At 45.3% G+C, this 26456-nt stretch overlaps 1 protein-coding gene across 1 annotated transcript in view; it reads left to right on the forward strand.

Annotated features, from left to right (window-relative positions):
- The window catches only part of PLCH2 (phospholipase C eta 2), a 118985-nt gene that overhangs the window by 86824 nt on the left and 5705 nt on the right, over positions 1–26456 (forward strand). Inside the window, exons 18-21 of the mRNA XM_083513372.1 lie at positions 1518–1602; positions 2726–2872; positions 7385–7464; positions 23097–23439. Coding sequence (XP_083369498.1) covers positions 1518–1602; positions 2726–2872; positions 7385–7464; positions 23097–23439 — 655 coding nt within the window. The remainder of the gene's footprint in view (positions 1–1517; positions 1603–2725; positions 2873–7384; positions 7465–23096; positions 23440–26456) is intronic.

Raw genomic sequence — 26456 nt, forward strand, 5'->3', positions numbered from 1 at the left:
TCTGATCCAAAAGTCCGATTGTTGTTCCTTATTTTCGACAGTTTATATCCAAATTGTAGCAAATTGTAACAAAATTAACTAGCAAAGTCCTCATGGCAAAGTCCTCTTTAAATTCTCCAACTTTGACAGCTACTTTGACAGCTGTCAAAGTCTCCGTCTCTCTTCACCAGGCTCTCTCGCAAATCGCCCCGGTTCCCAGGGGGGGTTACATTTTCCTTCTCACCCTCCACTCTTCTCCTCCAGCACAGTTCTTGTAATTTCCCATCGTGGAATTATTAATTTTTGTCAGAAATACGCTTCTCTCTCAACCTTGGTTACCCAGTCCTTGTTTTAGAATGTTTATGATGGGGGGGGGGGGGGACTGACTTCCTTTTTGGATCTCCCCCGCTCGTGCCAAATCCGAAAAAAATTATTTTTTTCTCCCTTTAAACCCGGTTTCCGAATTACTCACGGGTTGTTGTTGATAGTCCGAATTTTCAATAGAAGAAGTCAGCGCTCTCCGTCGAATGGCATGCGGCTTCGCTCGGCAGGGAAAGCAGAGGACTCACAGCACCACGCTACTCCCCAGCACCCGATCTGTAGCCTTTAAAAAGGCTCCTTCACGAGTCGGGAGGGCGCTAACGGTGCCAGCCGAGTCACCCATGTCCACGGGCTCTGTGCCCTTGGTTTTTAAGGGTCCCTGCGTCGCCGGCGCGGTAGGACCCAGCCCCTGCCGAGCAGACTCCCTCCGGAGCTCGGAGGGAGTCCGCCATTAGGCGATGGCGCCAACCCGGAAGTCCCAACGTTTCCCTTTTTTAAAGGGAAATTCCCTTATTCTGAATAGGATTATACACAAGAAAAGGGGAAAGTTGACAGCTATGCTAAGGCCCCATCTGCATAAATACATCTAAAGCAGTATCATAAACTGTCATGCCCCCCCAATCTTGGGAACTGTAGTTTGTTAAGGGTGCAGAGAGTTGTTAGGAGTCCCCCTCACAGAGTTACAGTTCCCAGAGTGTTTTAGCAATCAATTCCTCTACCCAGGGAACTTTTAAGAATTGTATCTCTGTGGGGACATTATTATTATTTATTCACCCTTCACGCTGAGGGTGAAGGTCTGAGTTTGGATCGCAACAAATTAAAATTCAGCATTGAAAACTGTACTTTCTGTGATGTTGTTTTTAATCACAATAAAATAAGGGAGGTCCTCCTTATAATGTTTAGCACCCTTAATGAATGGCAATTTCCAGAATTCTGCGTGAGGAAACCATGGCGGTTTAAAGTAGTATGGTGCTCCTTTAAATATATGATGCAGCTGGGACCATAGGCTGCAATCGTGACTATGTCTACTCTGAAGTAAGTCTCCTGAATTCAGGGAAGGACCATAGCATAGTAGCGCAGAACACTGGATCTCCAATGTCTAGATTGAAACAAGGATTCCAGAGTAGAACATTGCAGTCAAGCTTTTCAGAGTGGCTTGCTTTGTTTTATCCCAGCATTATGATGGTAATTGCCTACTCTTCTTCCCCTTTTCCCAGATAATAGATCCATTTGTGGAAGTGGAAGTAATCGGATTGCCTGTGGACTGCTGTAAAGAGCAGACAAGAGTCGTGGATGACAATGGTACGGCTTCCTTCTCCTGGCTTTTTTCTCTCCCCTCTGCATGATCCACGGTCTCTGATATATTCTCAGCACATGAGAGCAAAGTTACGCTGAAGTTGCTTGCACCCACGAGGGTGACTGGAAACAAGAATTACTTGTGTGTGTGGTGTGAAGTCAGCGTTGTGGGATGAGTTTTAATAGGTAGGAGAGGATATGTTGATTGCAGTTTATCTCTTTAGGCGCCCACTTATGGGTTGGACGGTTTTAAAATCCATCCCTTGCCCACAAAAAAATTGAAAACATAGGAATTAGGCTGCAAGCCTTCTTTTGAGCAAGTCCAGCTATGAAGTAAACTGGCTTCCCCCTTCTTACCCATTTAATGAAGAACCAGGCAACAGCTTGCAAAGTAAGTTTAAAAATAAGATTGACTTAGTGTATAATCATGCATTGGTTCACAATGGTAGATGCAAAAACTATAGAGGCAGAATATTTATATTTCCAGTATAGCTAGTCTTAGGCATGTGTCTGGGACTGGAGAAAGCATAGGGCTCATCTGCCCTCATGGCAGAAGGGAGAGGAACAGGAAGCACTATATGCTCAGGGGAGAGGAAATAACATCACACAGAGCCCTCTCTACCAATTGTATTTCTATGGCCGGAGTATCTGCCTGTCAGCAATACAGCTCTGTGGACACATAGACCCTTCTCGTGCTAACTAGCAAGAATATGCAATTACTAGGTTTGGCTGCTAATCTCCCACCATATTTCATATACCATATTTCTCTGAAACATCAGTTCAGCCCTGTAGCCTTAAGCCTAGGAAAAAATCTCCCAGTAAAGGCCACTTCCTTCCAACACCACTTCCTGTTATCTTCTCCTTATTGTCAAAAGTGAGATTGTAAGCTCCTTGCAGCAGGGACCAGACTGTTATGCTTTTAGAAACACATCCTTTTAGAGTTGAAAGAGACCTTAGTAAATGGAAGGATCTTAGACTGGTCCACAAAGGGCCGTAAATCATGGGTGAACTCACAGCATGCACAGGAAAACTATTTCATCCATAGGCCACTGTGAACCAGCTCTCCTCTAGGATTCAGCCATAATGAAACTCTCTTCCTGTCCCCCCACCTCTTTATTTCCCTTTGCAGGTTTCAATCCAATGTGGGAAGAAACTCTGGTGTTCCCTATTTGCATGCCAGAAATCGCCCTGATTCGGTTCTTAGTGTGGGATCATGACCCAATCGGGAGGGATTTCATCGGACAGAGGACAATATCGTTTACAAGCATGATGCCAGGTTACTTGTTTATTTATTTCGTCTATATACCACCTTTTCTTCCAAGGAACAGAGATTGTGACTGGCCCTAGGTCACTTCATGGCTGAGTGGGGATTTGAACCCTGGCCTCCCAGGTGCTAGTCCAATACTCTAACCCCTACGCCACACTGGCTCTCCACAGAAGGTGGCAGCTCTTTTCTTCAAGAGAACTGACGAGCCATTTAGTAGATGCTGGTCTATTAGGGCAAGCAGTGTGTTGCCTTGCTAACTTCAGCCTGCCCCCACCTGCCTTTTTGCAATAATTCCAGAGGGTGGTCCTGGCTGTCAGATGCCTCCTCCTTGGTCTCAGTCTTGTATACTCAGCTGGGAGGAAAAGGAAGGGGACCAAAGCAGAAATGGTTGGCTCTGGCTCCACCTACTGTTGGCATCCCTGCCTTCTACCCCATCAGTCTCAATTAGCACCAGCAGTCACCGGAGCAATCGATAGCTGAGGCTCCTCTTTATCCCAGTGGTGCTTATGTGTGTTGCCCAATCCATTCCTCTTCTACAAAGAGTAACCCATCTGAAGGGTTATTCAGAGTCATGTCTTCCATCCCAAACTCATTGTATCAGTAGATGCTCCGAAGAAGGTTGGCATCTTCAATGCCTCCATGTGAAATCCAGATCCCAGGGGTTGTATGCAATTGTTAGCCCTAGTCAGCGTCAAATGGACATGACTAACTTGGCTCCACTCATTTCAGTGGGGTTTATTCTGGGCAGGACTTGAGACACAAGCCTGAGAATTTGGCTACTGTGAGGTCGCATAGGTGGCAAGTGATGGAAATAGGAACATTATTGGTCCACAGCAGGTCCCATTAAAGTTTGTAGGACATTGGGCAAGTTTGCTGGGTCAAGCAGGGGTAGGGAACCTCAGGTTTGGGAAGCCAAATGCCATCATCCAGGGCTCTCTGTCTGTTCCTCGGGACTATCTCCAAGACCATGCCTACTGTCCTGGGCACATTCCTTACTGGCCTTGAATGGTAATAGTGCCTGATGCTTGCTGGTGTGTGTGTGTGTGTGTGTGTGTGTGTGTGTGTACCTGTGCACATGTGTAGGCACTACAGATTTTTGTGCATTCTTAGAATACAGTGGTACCTCAGGTTACATACGCTTCAGGTTACATACACTTCAGGTTACACACTCGGCTAACCCAGAAATGGTGCTTCAGGTTAAGAACTTTGCTTCAGGATAAGAACAGAAATCGGGCTCCAGCGGCGCGGCGGCAGCAGGAGGCCCCATTAGCTAAAGTGGTGCTTCAGGTTAAGAACAGCTTCAGGTTAAGAACAGACCTCTGGAACGAATTAAGTACTTAACCTGAGGTACCACTGTATAGCCTACTGTACAAAGGTAGAAAGGCAGATCTGTTGCCTCGTCCACTTTTCCCCTTGGCCACACCCAGCACTGGCATTTGGCCTTCAGAAGGCTAGCCACAAGGGGAATGTGGCCCTTGGGCTGAGAAAAATTCCTCCCCTCTGGGGTAAAGAGAAAAGAAAGAGAGAAAGAGAGAGAGAGAGAGAGAGAGAGAGAGAGAGAGAGAGAGAGAGAGAGAAAATCAGCTCCTTTTGATAAACTGGAATAATCTGGGACAGAGTTAGCTCCAGTACACACCTTCACTTGCCGTATACCTGAATAGCTCCCAGCCTTTTCTTTGAGAGAGGAGGAATTAAAGCATGGTACTGGAAGATACTGGGAGGGGACTGGCTTCTTTTGAGCCCCCCACCCCAATTATGTGTTTGTGTAATTGTCTGGTTCCTCTCCCTGCCTTCCCTCCCACCCACCACTAATCAGAACGATGGGCACTTTGTGACTTGGTGGTTATATCTGCCAGCTCCTAATTTGTACAACTCCAGCTTGATAGGAGGGATTTCTTAGTCAATGGGGTAAACTTCAAAGCCTTTCTTGAAAGAAACCAGGGTCTCTTTCTCTGCTCTCATTTTTGTTGGCCGAGCACCAGTGGCTGCAATTACCGACTATAATGTTAAAGCAGCCTGATGGCTGAGTATCTGCAAAATTCAGAGGCTTTTAACACATTCCCCCCTTCCTTCAAACCCTCACCCATTTCTCCCTCCCTCCTCTCCTTTCTTCTGCCTTCCCAATTCAGATAAAAGCACCCTGTGTTGTTGTTCTGATTCCCCCCCCCTTCTTGTTCTCCATCTTCTTCAAAGCAGAGGAAACTTGGCAAGGGAAAAGTTTTTTTGAGAGAGAGAGAGGAGGAAGGAATCCATCTGGCTTTTAAAAAGGAGAAAAATAAAAGATAGAATGAATGAGAGACATTTCTGATTATTACATTAATAACTGTTCACAGCGGAGAAGGGAATCAATTAGGAATTCCAAGATTGACAGCTGCAATAATAAAAGAAGAATAGTGTTATTTGATGACCGGGGTAGGGTGGGGGTTGGGGTATGCTCCGAACTCCTGCAAATGGGCCTCTTCCCAGGCAAGCTGTAGGTGGTAGCAAGTTTTTTTAAGAGCTGAAATAAACATTTGGGTGAGTAGAAGTAGGGCGGAGCTAAAACAGCCTCTCTAAATACTCTGTGCAATTTATGGGCAGTGACATGGAAGGACTTTGCTGAAAATACGTGAGGCCAGAAGTGAAATTCTCCCAACAGTTTTCTCAGAAAACTCTCTCTGCTTGTTTCAGCAGCTGGTTGCACTGGGATCACTCTTGGAGAAATTTGCAGTCCACCAGTGTCCCTAGTAGGGACACTGCATTCTATGTTCCTGATTGTAGGATGGCCAGGAGTAATGTTGGAGAATAGTGTGGAGACTTGGACCTTCTGGGTGCAAGGCTACCCATGAAGCAGCCCCTCCTTTGGCAGACCCAAACTGTTTTGCCAACTTATTTCCTTCCTCCTCACTCCCCATTGGCACCTGACCCTGTGAGGTGTGTGTGTGTGTGTGTGTGTAGCTTATGGGCCCTTCTTGGTTTTCCATTGTTCGCCTCTTCATATTCCTCATCAAACCCTCACTTAGAAATAGCAGGGGTGGTGTTCTGAGCTGGCTCGAACCCAAAATTTGGAGCAAGGGCTCTTAAAAAAACAACCTTGCTTCAGGTAGGACACAAGCTTTTAATGCCTTCATATTCTTCTCTGGCTCAGATCCAGATCTGAACCAGAGAAGAATTCCAAGCCCACTCCCTTGATCATTTCATTCTTCTCTGTCCCCCAAAGCCATCACCACTAGAGCTCCCAGCATGTTTCCTCTTTCCTTAGGTTGCAGAGAGAGAAGCAGAGAAGAGAGTTTTATTTCTCCTTTTCTGCATTCACTCTGGGAAACAGCACACCTGGGGAGACCATAGGAGGTGGAGGGGGGCTAAACTTCTTTTAGCATGCTGTTATCCACTACATCCTGCCAGCTCATCCCTGCTGTTGCTCCCACAGCTGCTGCAGCTTGAAGGCAGGAAAAAGGAAATGAGGATTATATTGTTGGGGAGTTGGGGGCTGATGAGAATGGCTTTTAGGGAAGAGGAGGAAGAGTGAGGATGGGCAGCAGTAATTTTGCTGAGCCTCTTAGGAGGAAAAAAATATTGAGGGTTGGGGGGAGTTTTCATAATTTCTGTTGCTGCCTCTCAGTAGCCTCTTAACATGCTCCACCCAGGATTTCCCTGACCCCATTACATTATTACAGATTTTCTCTATCTTTCACCTACCACTTCATTGTATTAAAAGGCTATTTTTAATATTACATGGTTTATAAAGGCTTTAAAGTGAATTAATAAATATTTATGGGCAGAGAAATGCCAGCAGGGGACGGGCAGGCCCTATTTTACTGATTTTTTCTATGGCAGGATAAATTCTCCAACTGTTTCTTGGGTTGGGAGCTCACTCGCAACATATTTTTATTTTTTGCTCCCGCTGCAAGTACCAACGCCAGCAAACTGCATATTGACGTTACATTCTGCATCCTCCACAATGATCCCAGACATGGCGTTGTTCTGGGGCATTTTGACCAAGGACAGCAGCCACCACCCCACCCCAAAAGGTGGAAAAGATTCAGAGAAGATTCTTCAAAGAGGCCTTTCTCTAGGTGTGGGGTGAGGGTGAGAAAGAGAGAGAGAGCCCAGAAACTTTCTTGGGGGGAAAAATGTCTTCTGAGAAATTTTGGCTCACCTATAGTAATTTCCACGTAAATCCATGGTGAGTTCCAGAGATCTTTTCCACGGAATCCTCTTCCTACCTCCATTGCTTCCATTGCGTATTTTCCTTCATATTTCTTGAATGGTTTCCCCTGTTTTTCTGGGGTGTGTATGAGGAGAGGGGATTCTGATCTCATCTCCCAGTTCTCTGGACTTCTGAGACTTCATAAAATCATAGAGTTGGAAGAGACCCTGGTGGTCATCTAGTCCAACAATGCAGGAATGTGCAACTGTCCCATGTGGGAATTGAACCTGCAAACTTGCCATTACCAGCACCACGCTCTAACTAACTGTGCTATCCAGGCCCCGGAGGAACTAGCTGGGATGTGTGCTTTACCTACTTCCCTTGCTTTTCAGGCTATCGGCATGTCTACCTGGAAGGCATGGAGGAGGCGTCCATCTTTGTTCACGTAGCTATCAATGAGATATGTGGTAAGGTGAGTAATCACGGGCCTTGAGACGGGGAAATTTGCCCCTTTCCATTGAGGAACATTTGGTAAGATTCTAATTTGGTGACTTGAGAACTCTTTAAAACCACATTGCTCTACCGCTTTTTTTGTGGGACGGGCAGAGCAATGGCAGAAAGGAAAATTTCACCTGTTTTGCTAAAACCAGACTTCTCTAAATTGGGGTTGCGTCTTAAACCTCATGGGGAATGCTCTCTGCTAGGAACCACACCACTGAATTAGGGTGAGAGGTCTCTCGCCTGTCTACACACGTGTGCTCTTGCACATGCTCGCTCTTGTGGTCGTAGGGCCACCTACCCGCAGATCAAACCATATGCAAGGGTGCAGAATTTGCTTTGGAAAACCATGTAATAGGTCAATAGTTATTGTTAAGACTGCAATGTCTTATATGCAGTCTGGAGTAATTAAGTCATGGGTTGTATCCAACTAAGTTTTATTCAGAGCAGACCCATGGAAACTAAGGGACCTAAGGGAACCAAGTTTACTATATGACCCCCTTATTACAGCAGCTCCACTTGCTACCGGTCTGTTTCCGGGCACAATTCAAAGTGTTGGTTATGGCCTATAAAGCCCAATTCAGCTTGGGCCCAGGCTATGCAGTGGGAAAGATCATATCTCAGGAGATGCCCTTCTCTCAGTCCTGCTCCCCTCACAGGCATGCTTGGTGGGGACTTGTGGCAGGGCCTTCTCGGTGGCTGCTCTCAGACTCTGGAACTCCCTTCCTAGAGAAGCCAGACTGGCTCCCTCCTTTTTCTTCTTCTGCAGGCAGATGAAGACTCTTTTATTCCAACAGGCCTTTAGGAACTGGCTTGTTTGTTTTTTAAGGAAACGGCTTTTAATAGTACTATGCTGTTTTTGTTGTCTGTGTTTTAAGAGGTTTTTAAAAATTGCTTTAATTCTATTCGAGTTTGATTACTTTTTAACAATTACCTTTTAGTTTTTATTTTATCTGCGTTGTTTTCATTTGCAAAAGCTGCCTTGGGTCCCGCTTGGCGAAAGAATAGCAGTATATACTACTGATAAGAATAAATAATAATGTTTGTTAATTTTGATGGGTCTGCTCTGAGTAGGACTAACGTTGGAGACAACCCTAGATTTTCAAGGGGGTAGATGAAAAGAAGAGATAACTAGTTTTCTAGGTAAAGGCAGCGAGCAAGGCAGAATCTTACTCTTGAGCCTTCCCTTTTGCCCTGTGCCTGATGCTGTCAATAATTAAGCCTTTTCAGCCGCTATGTACCGCTGGTATAGCAGATAGAAAACCAGACACATGAGTGAGTGGGCAGTGTTTATAAGCTGAGTTTTTCCACATGTCATCTTATGAGCTGGAGGAACCTTCCTCTCCCTCCCCTAAGGGAAGAAGCCTGGGGATTGGTGGTGGGATGGCGATGAGTGGTCAGAGGAAGAAGACTGGGAGGAGGTGGTGTCAGAAGCTGAAAAGGTAACAGGGCTTAGTGAGCTGGGAGAGCCTGTGGCAGATAGGAGTCCAGAAGCAGAAGCAGGAGAGGAGGGAGGCCAAGATGCAGAGATGAGTCAGGCTGGAGAGGAAGCCAGGTTGTCTGCCCCGCTTCTGCTGCAACAAGCTTCCCTCGCCACTGGTGTCCCAGGCCCAGGAGAGGCATGAAGATGGAGGAACAGAGATATGCATGAAGGCACAGTCTCAGATTGCTTGAAAACAATCCAGGGAAGGAGGAGACTTAGGCAGCTGTGAGAAGGCAATGGCCTTTAGTCTCCATAGCTGCCTCATAGGGGGCAAGACCTACTGAGAAGAGTTCCTGTGCTCATTAGGCCTGACACTCCTTGTTTCTTCCACTATGGAGATACCTTAACTTGCTCTGTGTGATTTATTGCTGACCCGCTCCTGTCACCATATCCTAGTAGAACATCTTGATTGGGAGTGCTCATCCCAGCATCCTCAGCAAGAAAAGGGCACATCACCCCCTGTTTTCCTTCATGCTCCTTCTGCTTCGTGTTTTATTGTACACTTTTAATTTTGCGTGGAGACCCCCCAAAATTGATTTCATCCTTGTCAATCGCTTAGAAGCCATTTTGGCAAGCGAGCGGTATGTAAATGAGCAGATGATGATTCCCTTTGAGGAGAAGGTCCCAGGGCTGCAAACAAGGCTGGGGATTCAGTCCAAGCTTCCTCACAAGCATTGGATTCCTACAGCCAGAACAGGTGAGGGGCAGCCACCAGATTCATCACCAGAAAACAAAACAAAGGGGTGTCCCAGTAAAGTTTTACTGCTCCTCTGTGCATGTGACCATTATCTGAAGGGCTGTCACATGGAAGATATGGAACTAGCTTGTTTGCTGCTGCTGCAGAGGGTAGCCAATGGATTCCAATTGCAAGAAAGCAGATTCAGACTAAAGGTTAGGAAGAACTTTTGGACAGAAAAAGCTGTTCAAAATGGAACAGGCTCCCTCAGAAGGAGGCGAACTCTGCTTTCTTGGAGGTATTTAAACAGAGATTAGGTGCTCACCTGTCAGGGAATCTTCGGCTGTGATTCCTGCATTGCAGAGGGTTGGGCTATATGACCTGCATCTAGAAGACTAATTGCAGTTCTGTCTGTCCTTGCATGGTAGCTAGATTTCCCCCCTCTCCTCTCCTCTCCCACATACAACACTAGAATTCACTTGGACCATAACTTATGGAATATGCTTCCATAAGATATGGTGATAGTGGACAACCAGCGAGCCCTCCAGATGTTGTTGGACTCCCAATTCCCTTTAAATTTTGGATTCCTCCCCCTACATCCCTCTTCATTAAAATCTCTCAAGGCGACATGCTATGAAAAGAATGCCAGCCAACGCCCCACCACCACTGCAACAGCAAATGTATAAAACCCTACAAAATCAAAACAGCAGAAGCAGGAATTAAATGGAACTTCCATGTGCGTGGGCAAGATACCAGATGTTGGAAAGAGAGAAACAACTGGGGAATGCCCTTCAGGTTCCACTTGTGAGCTTCCCAGAGGCATCCTACTGGCCACTTTTGAAAACAGGATACTTGAGAAGATAGGTCTTTTTTGTCTACCTCGACAAGGCTCTTCATATGTTTATACATCAGTATGTTGTATTGTGGGCTGGGGTTCTATATCTTATTGAAACAAGGGACTTATCCACACTAAGAGCCTGATTCAACTCATTGCCACCCCTGCTTGCCCTGGATATTTTTGAAAGAAAAACCGTGCACTGTGTAATTAATGTAATGTGTAGTTCGGCCCTGTCTTAGCTGTCCCTCTGCCCATCTCTTTGACGCATTCGGCCTCGCTTGGAAAAGCATCTCAGACTTTGAAACTAATTAATAAAAGACTGGGAGGTAGATAGAGGGGACAGGAATGAGATGGTGGGAGGGGGGAGAGAAAAATATACCTCCTCTCCAAAATGCAGCTCCTCAACCGTGCTGCTGTTGTTGCATAGCCCTAATTAAAGGCAGGGAGAATGTGACAGGAGACGGTAATTAGGGCAAGGAAAATGTACTGAAAAGAACAAGCAAGCCTCTGTCTGGGTTCAAGGAGCTCAGGAGGAGCCAGAGAGAATCCAATTCCAGATTCTCCGGAACCTGAGGGGAAGAAGGAAGAGTCCGAGTGTTGCTTGGCAACGTGTGCAAAGGACGGTCAGGCAGAGAGAGAGAGACAGAGAGTGGCGGGGGGGGGGGGGAGGGTCCACCGCTACCAATCTTAAAAGAAGGGAAGCCAGGAGGATAAAAGTTAAGACTTGAAAGCAACTTGAGTCTCTCTCTCTCTCTTTATAGAGCTCTGTGGGTCTTTCATCCAGTTCCAAAGTTAAAAACAACATTCAGCTGGTTTCTGCTACCTACAAGCTGTGCAGCAGGCCGGGGACTTTTATCTGTTTGTGTCAAGGCTGGGGATAGATGAATCTAGTTTCTCGTTTCCCCAGTTTTACATTGATTTCTGCACATTTCTACATCAGTTTGTGATTTACTGTATTTTTCGCTCTATAAGACACACCAGACCACAAGACGCACCTAGTTTTTGGAGGAGGAAAACAAGAACAAAAATATTCTGAATCTCAGAAGCCAGAACAGCAAGAGGGATCGCTGCGCAGTGAAAGCAGCAATCCCTCTTGCTGTTCTGGCTTCTGGGATAGCTGTGCAGCCTGCATTCGCTCCATAAGACGCACACACATTTCCCCTTACTTTTTAGGAGGGAAAAACTGAGTCTTATAGAGCAAAAAATACGGTATTTATTTTTAAAGTCCTCGTGGGAATTCATTGGCATTTAATTGGGATCTTCTAACGGTCACCGTTTTCTATGTAATTACCTCTAACGTCCACAATTTCCTAAGCAATTTCCCCGCATATAACACAATTTTGTGTGTTGCTTTCATGCTAAAGTATGCACTGTATGCATTTTTAGCCTTGTACATGCATTTTTGTACACATCCACACTTTCTGAAACAATACACAAAACACAGCAATCCTTCAAAATTTACCTCTCTCTTTTTTCAAATTTTGCAACATAGTTCTCTGGCCAAGCAATGTGTACAAAAATGTATATAATGGGCAAAGTGCACATAAATATATGTATATGAAAAAAAATGTGTATCTCAGACAAAATTGCCCACAAGCATGTATATATTAGGAGAAATTATGAAGACTTTTTTATATTTAAAAAATTGCAAACTGATACGGAAATGTAGAGAGCTAAATTTAAATGGGAAATGGAGAGAAACTAGAATTGGCAGGTTTGCCTAACCCTAAGTGCAGCTAGTCCCTGCCAAAAGCAGAGTTGACCAGTGCTGGTTCCTGGTGGAACCAGCAGCACTTGGGAGTTGCCTGAACAGGATCTCCCAAGCACAGCTGATCCCTGCTGAAAGCAAGGCTTGCAGTAGGTGCTGATCGGCCGACTGAATCCAAGCCCCACTTTCTTTTTTTAAAAAAAACACACACGTTTTTTGCTTTTTTTTTTGTTTGTTATATAAATTTTTATTGATTTTACAAAGTTTTTTTAAAACACAATACAAACATATAAAAAGACATACAAACACACATAACTTCATAACCTTATTCTCCTAAACCTTGTTTCTCGGACTCCCCCATACCTCCCCTTTCTGCATCCCAATGTCCAAATTTTTTTCCAGCAACTTCTAATGATTCTGTCAGAAATATGTCTTACTAATCTTTCCTCCAATCTATTCTTATATCGCTGAAACCCTTTCATTCTCAAAGCCTTGACATTTTAACATTCATCAAGTTTATAATAGTCCTTAAGATAAATTTTAAATTTCTTCCAATCTTCTTCCGTCGTCTCCTTCCCCTGGTCCAAGCCCCACTTTCAACTAAGATCTTCGTTTGCAGCCCAGATGAAGCTCAAGCTGTGCTGCAAAGGAACATTTTTCCTTGGGAGAGATGACTTGAACTCAAACTGGCTTTGCAAAAGCTGCAACGAAAGAACCAGGGGAGCACTCGGAGTGATCCTCAAATTCTTTATTTGCTTCCTTTATTGTCTCGTTGCGTTCCTGTTGCCAAAATCCGTGTTCTCTTCATTTGGACAAGGCTTCTGTTTTCTGAAGGGAGCCTTCCTGCCTTTAATAGCTTCCTTGACTCTGCTTGTTAGACCACGCTGGCATCTTCTTGGCCCTGTCGCCGCCTTCACTGATCTGTGGTGTGCGTTCATTGCAGATGAGCTTCTATTATTGGGGCGTCCTACAATCCATAAGTGTTCTGGAATAAATTGATCCTCTTGCATTTTCCTTTCGACTTCCTTTTTTACCATTCCCTTCATCTTTTTATTTTTTGGAAGTTCCGTCTTTTGAAATCAAATATGACTGCGTTGGACTTCCCTAACAATTGTCCACTTACATAGAGATTGGTTTTGATAGCCCTGTGATCACTTTGGCTCCCACTTAGCTCAACAACAACTTATACCAGGGCAGGCTGTGCTCAATGAGCTATGTTCTATGCGCTATGCAGCAGGAGGTTACAGGCCCAGTCCTGGCATCTCCATAATGGGCTGGGAATGTCGCTTGTCTGAAGAAGAAGAAGAAGAGTAGTTTGGATTTGATATCCCGCTTTATCACTACCCGAAGGAATCTCAAAGTGGCTAACATTCTCCTTTCCCTTCCTCCCCCACAACAAACACTCTGTGAGGTGAGTGGGGCTGAGAGACTTCAAAGAAGTGTGACTGGCCCAAGGTCACCCAGCAGCTGCATGTGGAGGACCAGGGATGCAAACCTGGTTCACTAGATTACGAGTCCACTGCTCTTAACCACTACACCACACAGGCTCTCAAATCCATATAAACACCCATATTCTGCCTCTCTCCCCAAATGTCTTTGGCGCGTATGTGGCATGTCAGATGTGTCTCTTATAAGCAGTAACAGAAAACACCTCATTCACTGAAAGCATAATAGAATGGTGTCTTAACCTGGCCACCTAAAAGTCAATCATAATATTGACGCTGCATAAGTATATTGGGTGTTTGTGGCACACCAGGAAAGGCAATAATTGAGAAAGGCTATAGCTAAGGTGCAAATTAGGTCCCAACTTCAAGAAACCCCAGTCACAGATGGTGAAGACAATGCTAAGCAATGTCCTGATGCAACAAGCTAGCTTCCTTATACAGAAAACAAATTACGGAACAATTCACACTTCTGTGGTAGCTGTAGGGGAGGTTTCCATGGAGGAAAGTTGGACAAGTTGATGCAGGAACAGCTGGTATTCATATACGCAGGTTTCAAACCATGTATATATTTATAGGTGAAAAGCAGTGCTATAAATTGTGCCTAGTCTGGAAATCGTTGAGGTTCTTCAAACACCATGGAGGGGTGTTCTAGCTGGTGGGTCCTACTGCTGTATTTTGAGCTAGCAGAAGCTTCTGATTACTCTCCAGTTGCAACCCCACGTGCAATGCACTGTAGGAATTTAACCTACATACTACCAGGGCAAGATGCCTGCTGGATCAGTCCAGTGGCCCATCTATGTAGTCCAGCATCCTGTTCTCGCAGTTGATGTCTCGGAGACGCCTGTGGGAAATGCCCAAGCAAGACCTGAGCACAAGAGCACTCTCCCCTCTTGTGGTTTTCAGTAGTTGGTGTTCAGCAGCATTCCTGCTCTGACCATGAAGGCAGAGCATGGTCATCACAGCTGTTTGTTGTCGATAGCCTTATCCTCCATGAGTTTTGTCCAGTCCTCTTTTAAAAACATCCAAGTTGGCTGTAAGCAGTATAGCCAAGTTAACTATGTAGGTCAACAAAAGAGGTTTAAAGACTCTCTCAAGGCAAATCTAAAACAACATAGTATTAACACCGACAACTGGGAAACACTGAGAGCACTCCAGTTGGAGAACAGCCTTTACCAAAGGTGTCATGGACTTAGAAGATGCTTGACTTCAGGACGAAAGGGAGAAATGTGCTAAGAGCCAGTGTGGTGTAGTGGTTAAGAGCAGTAGACTTATAATCTGGTGAACCGGGTTCGCGTCTCCGCTCCTCCACATGCAGCTGCTGGGTGACCTTGGGCTAGTCAGACTTCTTTGAAGTCTCTCAGCCCCACTCACCTCACAGTGTGTTTGTTGTGGGGGAGGAAGGGAAAGGAGAATGTTAGCCGCTTTGAGACTCCTTCGGGTAGTGATAAAGCGGGATATCAAATCCAAACGCTTCTTCTTCTTCTTCTAAGAGGAAGGCACACTTGGCAAACCCTCACCGTGATCAACTCCTGCCTGGAAACCTATGTCCCCACTGTGGAAGGGCGTGTGGATCCAGAATTGGCCTCCACAGTCACTTACGGACTCACTGTTAAAACGGTGTTTATGGAAGACAATGTTACTCGGCTACGAGTGATCGCCAACGAAGAAGAGAGAAAGATAGCTAGGACATTTCATAATGGCACAGTCCATACTTAATTTCTTTGAAGCTTGAGCAACTTGGACACCCTTTAAGCTTTGCATGTTCGTGCGCGCACACACCATTTTACCTTAGGCTTCCCCACCTCTTGACTGAAGGCAATTTTCAGCCTGTTTAACCTCCTTTGATCAGTGCCACATAATTCTGACCCTCTTTGATTTCTCGCTTTCTGCCCGGGTGGCTTCTTGATGGATGGTTTTAATTTACAGCTGACTGACACTTCTTTTTTTAAGCCCTGGCAGCAATTTGAGGCCTTGCTGGATTCCCATCCGAACCCTGTCCACCGAGTGTCGCTCTCTTTTAAGAGCATCAAAAGACCCCCGTTGTATCTTGCAGACTCATCCTGGCGCCTCTCCCCACCTTTCCAATTTCTTCCAATTTCCAAAGCTGATTGCTTTATTTCTCGTCTCAGTGTTCTCAAATCTATTACCTGCCCCTTGTTGCTTCTCATTACTATTTCTGTCTGCTTCAGTTTTTATTGAAGCGAAGTCAATATGTTAATTCATAGCTGTAATCTTGCTAAGGAACAAACCTTTTTTGGGGGGGGGGGCTTAATGAGACCATAAATCCATCCCACTGAATATTAAACCAAACTTGATGTTCAAGCAGTGATGGCTGATGCCTATGGGGGCTAGTTGGGTGGAAGGCAGAGAGGCTCACAGTAGGTGGACCCAACTAATTCTGGTTTTTGTTCCCATCTTCCTCCCTGCTGTGTTCCATCAAAGTTAAAGAAGAGGATGTGTCATCCCTTTTTTCTGGATATAAGTATGAAGTAGGGCTCTGTACAGCCTACTGATCCCACCTGGTGACCTCTATCAAGCCACCCCACCCTGGGACAACTGGAGACCAACCCAGGGCAGGGATGATTTTTTATTAGGGTGATTTTTAAAAAAGTAGAAGTTGTGAGGAGGCAGAAGGTTCTGTGGCTCATGTCATAAGCTGATTCAGTTCCCCCTGGGAAATTGCTTTGTGCTTCCAAACCCAGCATAAAGTGTGATTGAACTCCATGCCCATCAACTGAGGAATTAATTCCTTCTTGGACACCACCTTCTCCCTTACACACACTGTGGGCCAATGTTGACCTGTTGGCAGTGTTGGGAAATAACTGGGGAATACCAGTTAATCCTTAAGTCTCATGTGTGTGGGGAACTACAAAGAAAAAACAGCTGACTGCCTAAATTGAAAAAGTGTGGGGGGCCTTGACCCACTCTTTAGCCAAAACAGCCCTCAGCTTAGTTTAAAACACAGATCTATGCAGTGTTTGCAAAATATGAGAAATATACATTGTTAGACCTTTAAATGTCCCAGTATTAAGCAGTTGCAATTGAGCTTCCCTGTCTCTACGCTTCTCAGACGGAATAGATCACATACTTTAGTAAGTTTAAATGCTTTACTTACAGTAGTCACAGTTCTCTCTCACACATTATTCAGTGCTACAGCAAAAATAACACAGGCAAGGTATTCTTGGTTGAGGAATACTGGAAGTATCTTCAAACATGGAGACTGGGCTGGGGAGCTCCAGTCTCATGTGTGTGGTCAGCTTGCATGGTTCAAAAAAGAAAAGAGAGGAACAGGAAACAAAACAATACTTTCTCCCTCCTCAAAGATGAGTAGTGGTGTGACCAGGCCACGTCCTCTCTAGAAATTTACAGCTCTGTGGCCCTTAACCCTTTCACTCACTAACTAGCATAGATATGCATTGTTATGTTTGACTGCAAAAATTCTCACAGGCGGAACCACCCTTCTGTTAACTCCCTGATGTAATTATGACATCAGATCATTGACAGATGGGGGGCCCATTCATCTGTCAAAGTTGGCCCATTGGCTGTGGGGAGATAAAGATCTGGCCCAGCTGGTTCCCTGCCCCGGCTTCTAGAGTTTGAAAACTGCTCAACAGACTGGTGCAAAGGTGGGCAGTATAGGAGAAGCAAGTCTGAAGGCAGTCCATGCCAAATTTGGGGGAGAAAATATGTGTGCTTTTACCCAAGAGTTGTGTAGCTTTCGTTAAAAAGGCACTTCTCTGGCCAATGTTAGTCAATGGATTTCCTTATTCTGCTGTTGCTAGGTAATGGTTTCTACCCGATTTTAGGAGCCTGAAAATATAGAAGCTTGTTGCTATGCAAGATTCTCACAGATTAGGCCTCAGTCTTGAAGAGTTTACAGTTCAGGTAGGCTGAGGTTAGAAGTTAAGTGTGAAAGGAGGCAGGGAGGAGAAGTTTGTGGAGTTACGTCTGGGATATACAGCTACTGGATTTCTGATAAGCAGCTTTTGAAGGTATAGAAGAGGGGAGGGGGCTTTAAGGGGCAGCTGTTTCACTGTGCATGCTTTATCTGCTGAATTTCCTCTTTTCCCATTGCTAACTTTGAAGGCTAGACTTGCCAGTTGACCTAAAACAACAACAGCCAAGTCGGCTCCTTCACTTTTAGCAGCTATACAATGTGCAGAAATCAGCCATGAAGCATATTCAGGCAGCTGCTGGAGCCCAAGCGCCCTGGGATAGCCCACCTCTGACACTTAACCCTCAACTCCTTTTTTTTGAAGAAGACAAAAAAGCATTACCTGTTTTCCTCTGGCACTCAGTGACTCTCGGGTGCCATTTTGGACTGGTTCCTGAATGGCCCTGTAAATTGAACCATTCTGGAGCATTGTGTATACTTGGGAGAGGGGGACACACAAAGGGGAAGATGGCTGCCACCAAAAGCCATGGTGGTCACCATCTCTCTCTCATTTTATTTTTATTTTTTAATGGCTCTCCAGTGGAAGAGGGGCCTACTAATAAGGGAAACACACCATAGGTGGGAACTTTGCCATGGGCTCTCTCAACCCAGCTGAGGTTTTCATGGCCTGCTTCTCAACTCTGTAGCCATCTCGGGCAATCTCTGGGGTTTGCAATCTCATTTTTGCCACTAAGTTCAGCTGGGTCATGGGAAGCAGAATATGTATGGTTTGAGCTGGCTGGGTCCAGTGTTGCATAAGGCCCTGCCCTCTTTGTGAAGTAGCTCCAGGGCACAACCTGGGCTGTTCTGGCTTGATTGTGCCAGAGGGCATTTGCAGTACCTACAGCTAGTGAGCCTGCTCCCAGAATCCTCCATGTGACGTAGCAGCAGGTCCAGATCCTCTTCGAATTTGTGTGATCCTTGCCAGTTGCAAGGCTGTTCCTCCAGCCTAATGCAGTTATACTTTATGGAAGACATAAGAATATACAAAATAGCACATACTAAATCCAACCAGTTCATGGTGCATGAATATATTCATTTAATATATATTGCACACAGCTGAATTGTGGGTCCACTTCAGAACCCACAGTCTTGCAGACTCCTTTGCGGGGCAGTCCAAAGAGATTTCTGCCCTTTAACATGATAAAGATGGTTAATCCAGGCACACACAGGCCATAGTCGGAGCTACTTCTGGGCACATGCTTCAAATGAAAGAGAGCAAATGCCTGCTGAGGGGAGCAGAACTTGATGTGTAGGCAGCCCCGGGGTATTTTGTGTGTGTGAACAGTTCTCCCAGAGAGTTTAAAGGCCAGAAATCTTTTAGAAGAACAGAGGCAGTACAGCAGCCCCCAGCCCATCTCGTAAGTACTTCTATTATTATTATTTATTTACCTTGCTGTTTCTGTGCAGACTTTTAAGGTCTTCCTCTTGAAAATCCACACAGAAACAGGACAGATGCGGTCCTGCCCCTGTGCATAACTGCGAGTAGCCGAACTTTGATGGCTCCATCCATCCCTAGTTGTAATTCGCTTTTTTAAAAATGTGCTTTAAAAAAATAAAAGGAAAGCTATGGGTTGCATCCAAAGTCTGTCTTACTCAGAGTAGCCCCATTCAAATTAATGGGCATGACTTACTTGTGTCCATTAATTTCGGTGGGTTTGCTCTGAGTAGAATTCAATGGGAGACAACCCTGTGGTCCTCAGAAAGCTGACTGCTCCTTGGTCCACCATTATAACTTTCTGTACTCCAAGGGAATCACAGGGCCCTCCTACTCTGCCTTTGAAGCTTTGCATATGTTCACCTCCAAATGACTACCTCCTATTGCTTCTCTCCTCTCTCTCTCTCTCTCTCTCTCTCTCTCTCTCTCTCTCTCTCTCGTAGCTTATCTGTGTTGCTCGTCAAATTTCTCATGTGTGGCTTCTCTCCAGCCCCCTTTCACTGCCACCGCCCTCCTGATGTTGCCTTTATCTCTTTGCGTAGCCTCCTCAGCTTGTTCGGTGTCTCACTTTCTGCCTTTTACTTCTGTCTGTTTGTGATTTCAGTGGACTTCTCTGTGTCAAAAAAAGTCTCCTTTTAGAAGCAGAGCAAATTTAGACGCCTTGAAGGTACCCCCCTCCTCCTCCCAACACAGGAAGGTGTAGTGCGCTCCTAGCGACATGTTCTGCATGCTTCTCTAACCGATAACATCATTAACATTCGGTGGTTTTCTTCTCCCTTCCCCCCCTTATTTAGCTCTCTTTTTTATTATTTCTTCCACTTCCTGAAAATAAATAAATTAAATCTTCCACTCATTACATGGATTGCAACATTTCCTGGAACGTTTGCCGGGCCATTGAACAGCCAGAGTGCTCTACATTTATGAAGCAGATCCAGGATAAAATATATCCTTTATAGGGAAACACCCCCCCCCCTCCATTGCCCTCTCCCTGTCCATCACTTACCCTCATCCATCACTTACCCTCATTTGTGGACTAGACACCATCTACTAATTTCAAAGGGGGAAATGAAGTTCCGGTTGAGCAAATTCTACCTTCCCCCACCCAGATACCTCCTATCTTTTGAGGAAATCCCCCTTCAGATATAAGTGGGAATCTGTTGCTCTTTCCCTCTGTGTTTGGAGAACCCAGTTCCCCCACTGTTACTTTTTTTTCAAATATGCTGGATCTTCTTCTTAAATGACTTTTCTTTTCTTCCAACCAAATTTGCACTGGATTTGGGGCCTTGAATCGCTTGTTTTGATTCAAGCGTCACTAGCTAGCCTCACTGGGACGCATCAAATGGTCTAGATGGATTGAACTGGGGGAGCCGTCACTGCACACTTCACCTCATTACATCAATGGGATACTTTTCTTTCTTTGCGGGGCGGGTGGGAGACTTCACATTATTTATGTATATGTGTACAGAGATTTCCCCGCCTTCCCTTGAAGTTTGTGCCCCAAGGGGTTTAAAATTATTTGCAAAGTATGATTACTGTTTGGATGGTCATTCTATGCACTTGCCAATTTGACTCAGTATTTTGAATTTTTGCTTCTTTGGGCTGCTCCGTTAGCAGCTAGCTTTTCGGTCTGAAGTTTGGTAGCTTCCGTTCTGTTGAATCCCTACAGAGCAGGAGAAAAAAAGATAGGTAGCAAAAAGCCCCAGTGATAAAATGTTGGAGTAACCAACCTGTCTTTTGAGTTCTATAGGTTGCGTTCAATGTTAGCCCTACTCAGAGTATCCCCATTAAAATGAATGCACATGACTCTCATAGGTCCATGGATTTCAGTGGGTCTACTTTAAGTAGAGCTTAGTTTGATCAACCCTTTAATGCTATTTGCCATTTCCTTTCAAGCCCAACTACAGTCACATAGATAACTAATCAATATACAGTCTCAAGGAATTAATTATTCCCACCTTCCTCCAAAAATACCCATCTTCCAAAGGCAGCAATGGGGGAGAAATTTGACTCAGTTCTCATTTAAAGCCAAACCTTCCTAATCTACACTTTCGTAAACAATATCAGAACCAAAATACTGCCATCATTCAAAATTTGTTTATTGTATTTTAGTGTTTAGTTGGAAGCCGCCCAGAGTGGCTGGGGAAACCCAGCCAGATGGGCGGGGTATAAATAATAATAATAATAATAATAATAATAATAATAATAATAATAATAATAATTATTATTATTATTATTATTATTATTATTATTATTATTATATTTATTAAATTCAACCTACTTCATATTTTTGCAGTGCAGATCTCCAGCCAAGCAGGGTGTATGTACCGAGGCAAAGTGTGCATAAAAATGCAAATATGACTGAAAATGACATGCCAAAATGCATTTGCCAACTGGTTTTTGCCAATATGTGTATATTAGGCAGTATTGCATGCAAATGTGCATATTAGGTGAAATTCACACTCAAGTGCTGCCGAAGTTTCATGTGAACTTTTAGAAAAAGGCCAACTGATGTAGAAATGTGGAGGATCGAACTTAACACTGGAAAACGTTAAATTTGAGAGAAGATGAAATTGAAAAATTCACCCATCCCTACTCAACAATGAAGCTGTAGTAGCTTAGAATTAGCTCCGTTCTGTTCCAATCAGTCGCTCAACGTCCTACACTTGAAGCAGACTCCTTTTTTTGGTGTGTGTGGAAAGCTTCAAGTGAAACTGCCACTCACCAGCAAATTGGCAAGTGTCCATGGAATGACTGTAGCGGTGTTGAACACTGTGTTCAGAAGGTTGGAGGTGTTTCTTTTAGACACTTGGAGGCCGTTGGGTATTGCCACAGTTGCTCACGTTGCACGTATTATAATGTTTTGCCTCCTGCTTCACTTTGACTCCTGGTCAGGAAGGTGCTGTAGATTTCTGAAGCAACACAAATATTCAGCAACGTACCAATTGACCGGAGACCACTGTAGGACGAGTGGAGAAGAGGTGAAAAATTAATACCTGAACCATGCAGTGACCTTGGCTTTCTCAAATCAGCATCAAGTGTCTGAAAAGTTATGACATGCCCACCTTCAGTGTTACCAAATTCTAAATCTTGAACGGGGTGGAACAGATGGGGAGCTCACCTCCACGAATTCCTTGCCATTCAGGGGTAAAGGGCACTAGACTGTGTAAATGAAGACTTTGCTTGTTTACTGTGTATACACTAACTTATGAACATGCCCAGCAATAGCCATGCATCACCAGTGCCTAAAGGTTGTATGGTGTGTCTAAAAAGACTTTCATCACATGAGAGTTAATTACATGCTTCGTTCTCTTCCTTACCAATCCACTGGAGAGGGTACCCCCCCCCCCCGTGCGAACCTATGCATGTCTGCTCAGAAGTAATCCTCATTGAGTTCGGGGGGGCTTACTCCCAGGTAAGCATGCATAGAATGGCAGGCTTAGCCCTTTTCAGCTACCTCTGAACAAAATGGCAGCTTGCAGTGCCATTTCAAGGAAACCATTTTTGGAGAAGGCAAACCCTGGTAATTAAAAGATGTAAGCATAAGCACATGGACAAGACTGACTGCGAGAAGCCCAAGGGTCAGGACCTCCCCTCCAGGAGGCAAAAGACATGGTTCGTGAGAGTGAGAGTGAGAGTGATAGCTATGGCTAAGGCAGAAGATCCCTTTGGAAAACGGTGGGTGGGCCACCACTCCCTGTCCCCCCTCAATAAGTTGCCCAGTCCAAAGGTACTTGGAATTAAGCAACACTGATGCCAACAGGGCTTCATTTCTCAGTGAGCATGCATGTAAGCTGTATGAGTAAACACGCAAGTGTCATTAGTGAACCAGAATGAAGTGGCTGGTGGGTCGATTGGGGAGGGGGACTAGCAGGACGACAGAAGTGTGAAACCAAAAACTTGCAACGCATACCTTCCTCCTCATTCTGTCTTCCAGCCCAACCTGGATAGGTGATGCTACCCATGAGGTTAATAACACCACGTTGCACATCACTAACCTTTTGTTTCTTTGCGCACTGGGGGAGAGAAATGCACATCTTCTGTTACGGGTGTTTTTTTTTTCTTTCCCTCTTATTCTCTTTTCCAGGCCAAGCAAGCTCTGGGCTTAAAAGGCCTGTTTCTCAGAAATCCAAAGCAGGCCTCTCTAGACAGTCATGCTGCTGGCCAACTCAACCGCAAACACTCCTTTAGCAGCCACATTTTACGGCGGACTGCCAGCGCGCCCACCAAGACCCAGAAGAAAACCAAAAAGGGCTTCCCCGAGATTGCAATCGACACCAAAGACCCCGGCTCCCAAGGGGACGGCGAGGACCGTGAACTGGAGGATGACTCCTCCCTCCCTCGTTTCGACCAAGAGCCCGAATGCGGGTCCCCGGCACCCTCTCTCAGAGATGGTGTCCACAGGGAGGCTCAAGGCAAAGGGTTGAAAGGTAAGGCTCAGAGTTTCGGCAAGGGCGAAAGCCGCGCGCAAAGGGACGCGACCTTCAGCGAGCCGGTCCGGAGGTCCAACCGGGTCCGCCTGCAGGAGCCTCCTAGCGAGAAGCAGGGCGTCTTTGCCCGCTGCGCCATCAATGGATCGGGTAGGATCGGCATGGCCACCAACTGCATGAAGTGCATGATAGGCCTGAACGAGAGCCCCGATTTAGAGTGCAAGTGGGGCGACCACAGCGACGCTCGGCCCGCCCCCAACGACGCTTCGCACTGTAATGAGTACAGCAGCCTGGCAGGAGGCGAGGAGAGGTTAGAGCTTAAAAGCTGGGGGGTCCAGGAGCAGCAGCCCAGGCCACAGCAGCCAGACCTGCACCTGTGCAGGGCTGGCGCCGATAACCTGCCCAGGACCTGCCAGCCCTTTGCGACCTCAGGGAAGAAAAATGGGGACTCCAAATGTCACGGGTCGAAAGGCCATTCCCGGCAGAGGTGGCAGGCCCAGCCTGGTGGCAAATATGGAAGCACGGTCAACCTGGTCACCACCAGCAATGGCTCCATGTCCTCCAGCTCCAGCAGCTTAGAGAGCCTCGGAAGCCCCGACTTCCCCAAACGTTTGTCCGAGACCTCCAGAAAACAGGCGGGCACCCTTCAGAGGGAAATGAATGCCTTGTTTGCTGAGAAACTGGAGGAAATTCGAAGTAAATCCCCTATATTCTTTACTGGTAAGACCAGATCTTCTTCACCCCATCAATCCGCTTTAGATGGTGTCGTCATTTCAGTTTCCCCTTAGAAGTCCCTGCGCTTTGTTTTAATTTTGCTGTGGTAGCTCTCCGTTTAGTGTGGGCAAGGGGAGCACACACACACACACACACACACAGCCATCAGTTCTTTCTAGATGTGCTCAGTTTTAGATGCGCATTGGTTTCTGTGACGTGCAAAATCATTGCTGGTGTAGCAAATCCTTCTGTAGATTTTTGTGGTTTGTCTTCGCATCTCTGTCTCTTTGTTTTAATCATGTAATGCATAAGTATGATTCTGAGATTTGTTTTCCAGTCCAACCAGAGGATAATAAGGAACAAGAGAACTAATTCTCTATCAGTATTGCCAGCAATTACATGCTAGGATCCTGGTATAAATGTTGAATATGGGTATGAATATCCCCTTTGGTTGGGAGTCTAATTTATTTCATTTGATTAATTTTGTTTTGTTTTGTTTCAATGTGATACTTTTGCAGGTGTCGCTGCACAAATCGGCATGTAGAGTAATCCTATATGTATCTACATAGAGAAGTAAGTCCCATTAAGTTCAGTGGGACCAGCTGCTCCAGTGCCAGTGTGTATAGCCTTTGGCTGCAGTTAGCTGGGATTAAGTTCCATTGAACTCAATGGGTCCTGCTTCTGAGTAGAGAAGGCACAACGTTGCACCGTAAATCGGGGATCATCAGCTTGTGGATTCCTATGGCCTAGCCTGTTGGCCTGACACAGCAGTGGATTTTGGGAGCCAGGTGTGGATTTTGCTGCAAAAAATGGGCCACCTCTTGTAGCCCCAACTGGCTGGGCAATTGAGTTATTTTGTTATGGGTTTGACGCCCAACATTCCCAGACTCATCCTTCTGTTGGGATCTCTCTTCCTTACAACTTAAAATCATCCACCCTTCTTATTCTTGTTTTTAGAATGGTGGGCAAATGTTTTACCACCCTTGATTAATGATTTGGCCTGGACACCTCTGGTTGGTCAAAAAAAAAGAATTCTCAGGATCCTACCAGAAGCTTATCCAAATGGATTTTATTCCCCCTTGCTTCTCCCTACTAATTTATTCCTTCTCCTGTGTTCACCCTTTCCTGAACTAACTGTGGTTTTTTCTCTCCTGTGTTCTGTCCTATTATTCCACATGCAATCTCTTGTCTCTGTAGTTAAGAACTGAAAGGATGAGCAAATTACAGGTAACTGTTGAGCATCGCTGGTTTAAGTGCAGTATTGCTTGATTTCCCCCCTCCTTCCATTATCTTTCTGTGCTTCCCTTTTCCAACTTCTGCATGATTTCTTGAAAAAATGCCATGCATGGATTTGATTCAGCCCCTCACCCTTTCTCACCTCCCCCTTTTTTTAATCCTATGTTATTCTGATTACATAAGAAATATATTACTGGCACTGGGCGGTATCCAACTGACACATCCTGTCAACACAAGAATGTTACCCTTGCACAAAGGAACTTCACCTTTCTCCTCTGCTCATGCGCACCCTGTACCCACCCCCCACCCCCCACCCCCGCAAAAAAACCTACTCTACATTTAGTGGGTGTACAGGGCAGGAGAAGAGAGAAAGTTCCATTGGGCAAACTTAATTCCTTGCACTGCCAAGATGTGTTGGTTTGGATGCCACCCTTATCACTGTTTCCCCAAAGCATGTGTGAGTGTGTGCGTGTCTTCAGCTGATGTGAGATTTCTTGGAGGGTGGTGGAAGCAACCTTTGATAGCCAATGTGGAGTTTTGGCAACCAGAGTTATGGAATCGCCACCTTAACCTGTAAGGAATTACACATACGGAAGGAAACTTGGTCACCCGTGCCTTGCACTTGGGAAGTGATCCCTCCAGCATTCTCTTCATCCTAATGTTATTAGCCTGGATTTTGGAATTCTGAATTCCATGCCTTTGCTTAAGAACATCAGAAGATCCCGGCTGCATCAGGCCAATGGCCTATCTAGTTCAGCATTCTGTTCTCAGAGTGGCCAACCAGGTGCCTCTGCCAAGCCTACAAGCTTCCACAGTTCATTAGGAACCCTCAATTCCACATTATTATTATTATTATTATTATTATTATTATTATTATTATTATTATTATTATTTATTAATTTTTCAGAGCACTGCAGATGAAAAGTTTGCCACAACCTTCAGTTCATTCATGGTTTCCCTTACCCTCTCCCACCCCCTTCTCCCCAGTATCCCCAATATGTGCATTGGTAAAACACTGCAAGAAGACAATTTGATGTAATCGTATACACAATTGCATCAGTAATTAT

Source organism: Podarcis liolepis (genome assembly GCF_965112155.1).
Source record: "Podarcis liolepis genome assembly, chromosome: 7".
In the NCBI taxonomy this organism is placed as follows: domain Eukaryota; kingdom Metazoa; phylum Chordata; class Lepidosauria; order Squamata; family Lacertidae; genus Podarcis; species Podarcis liolepis.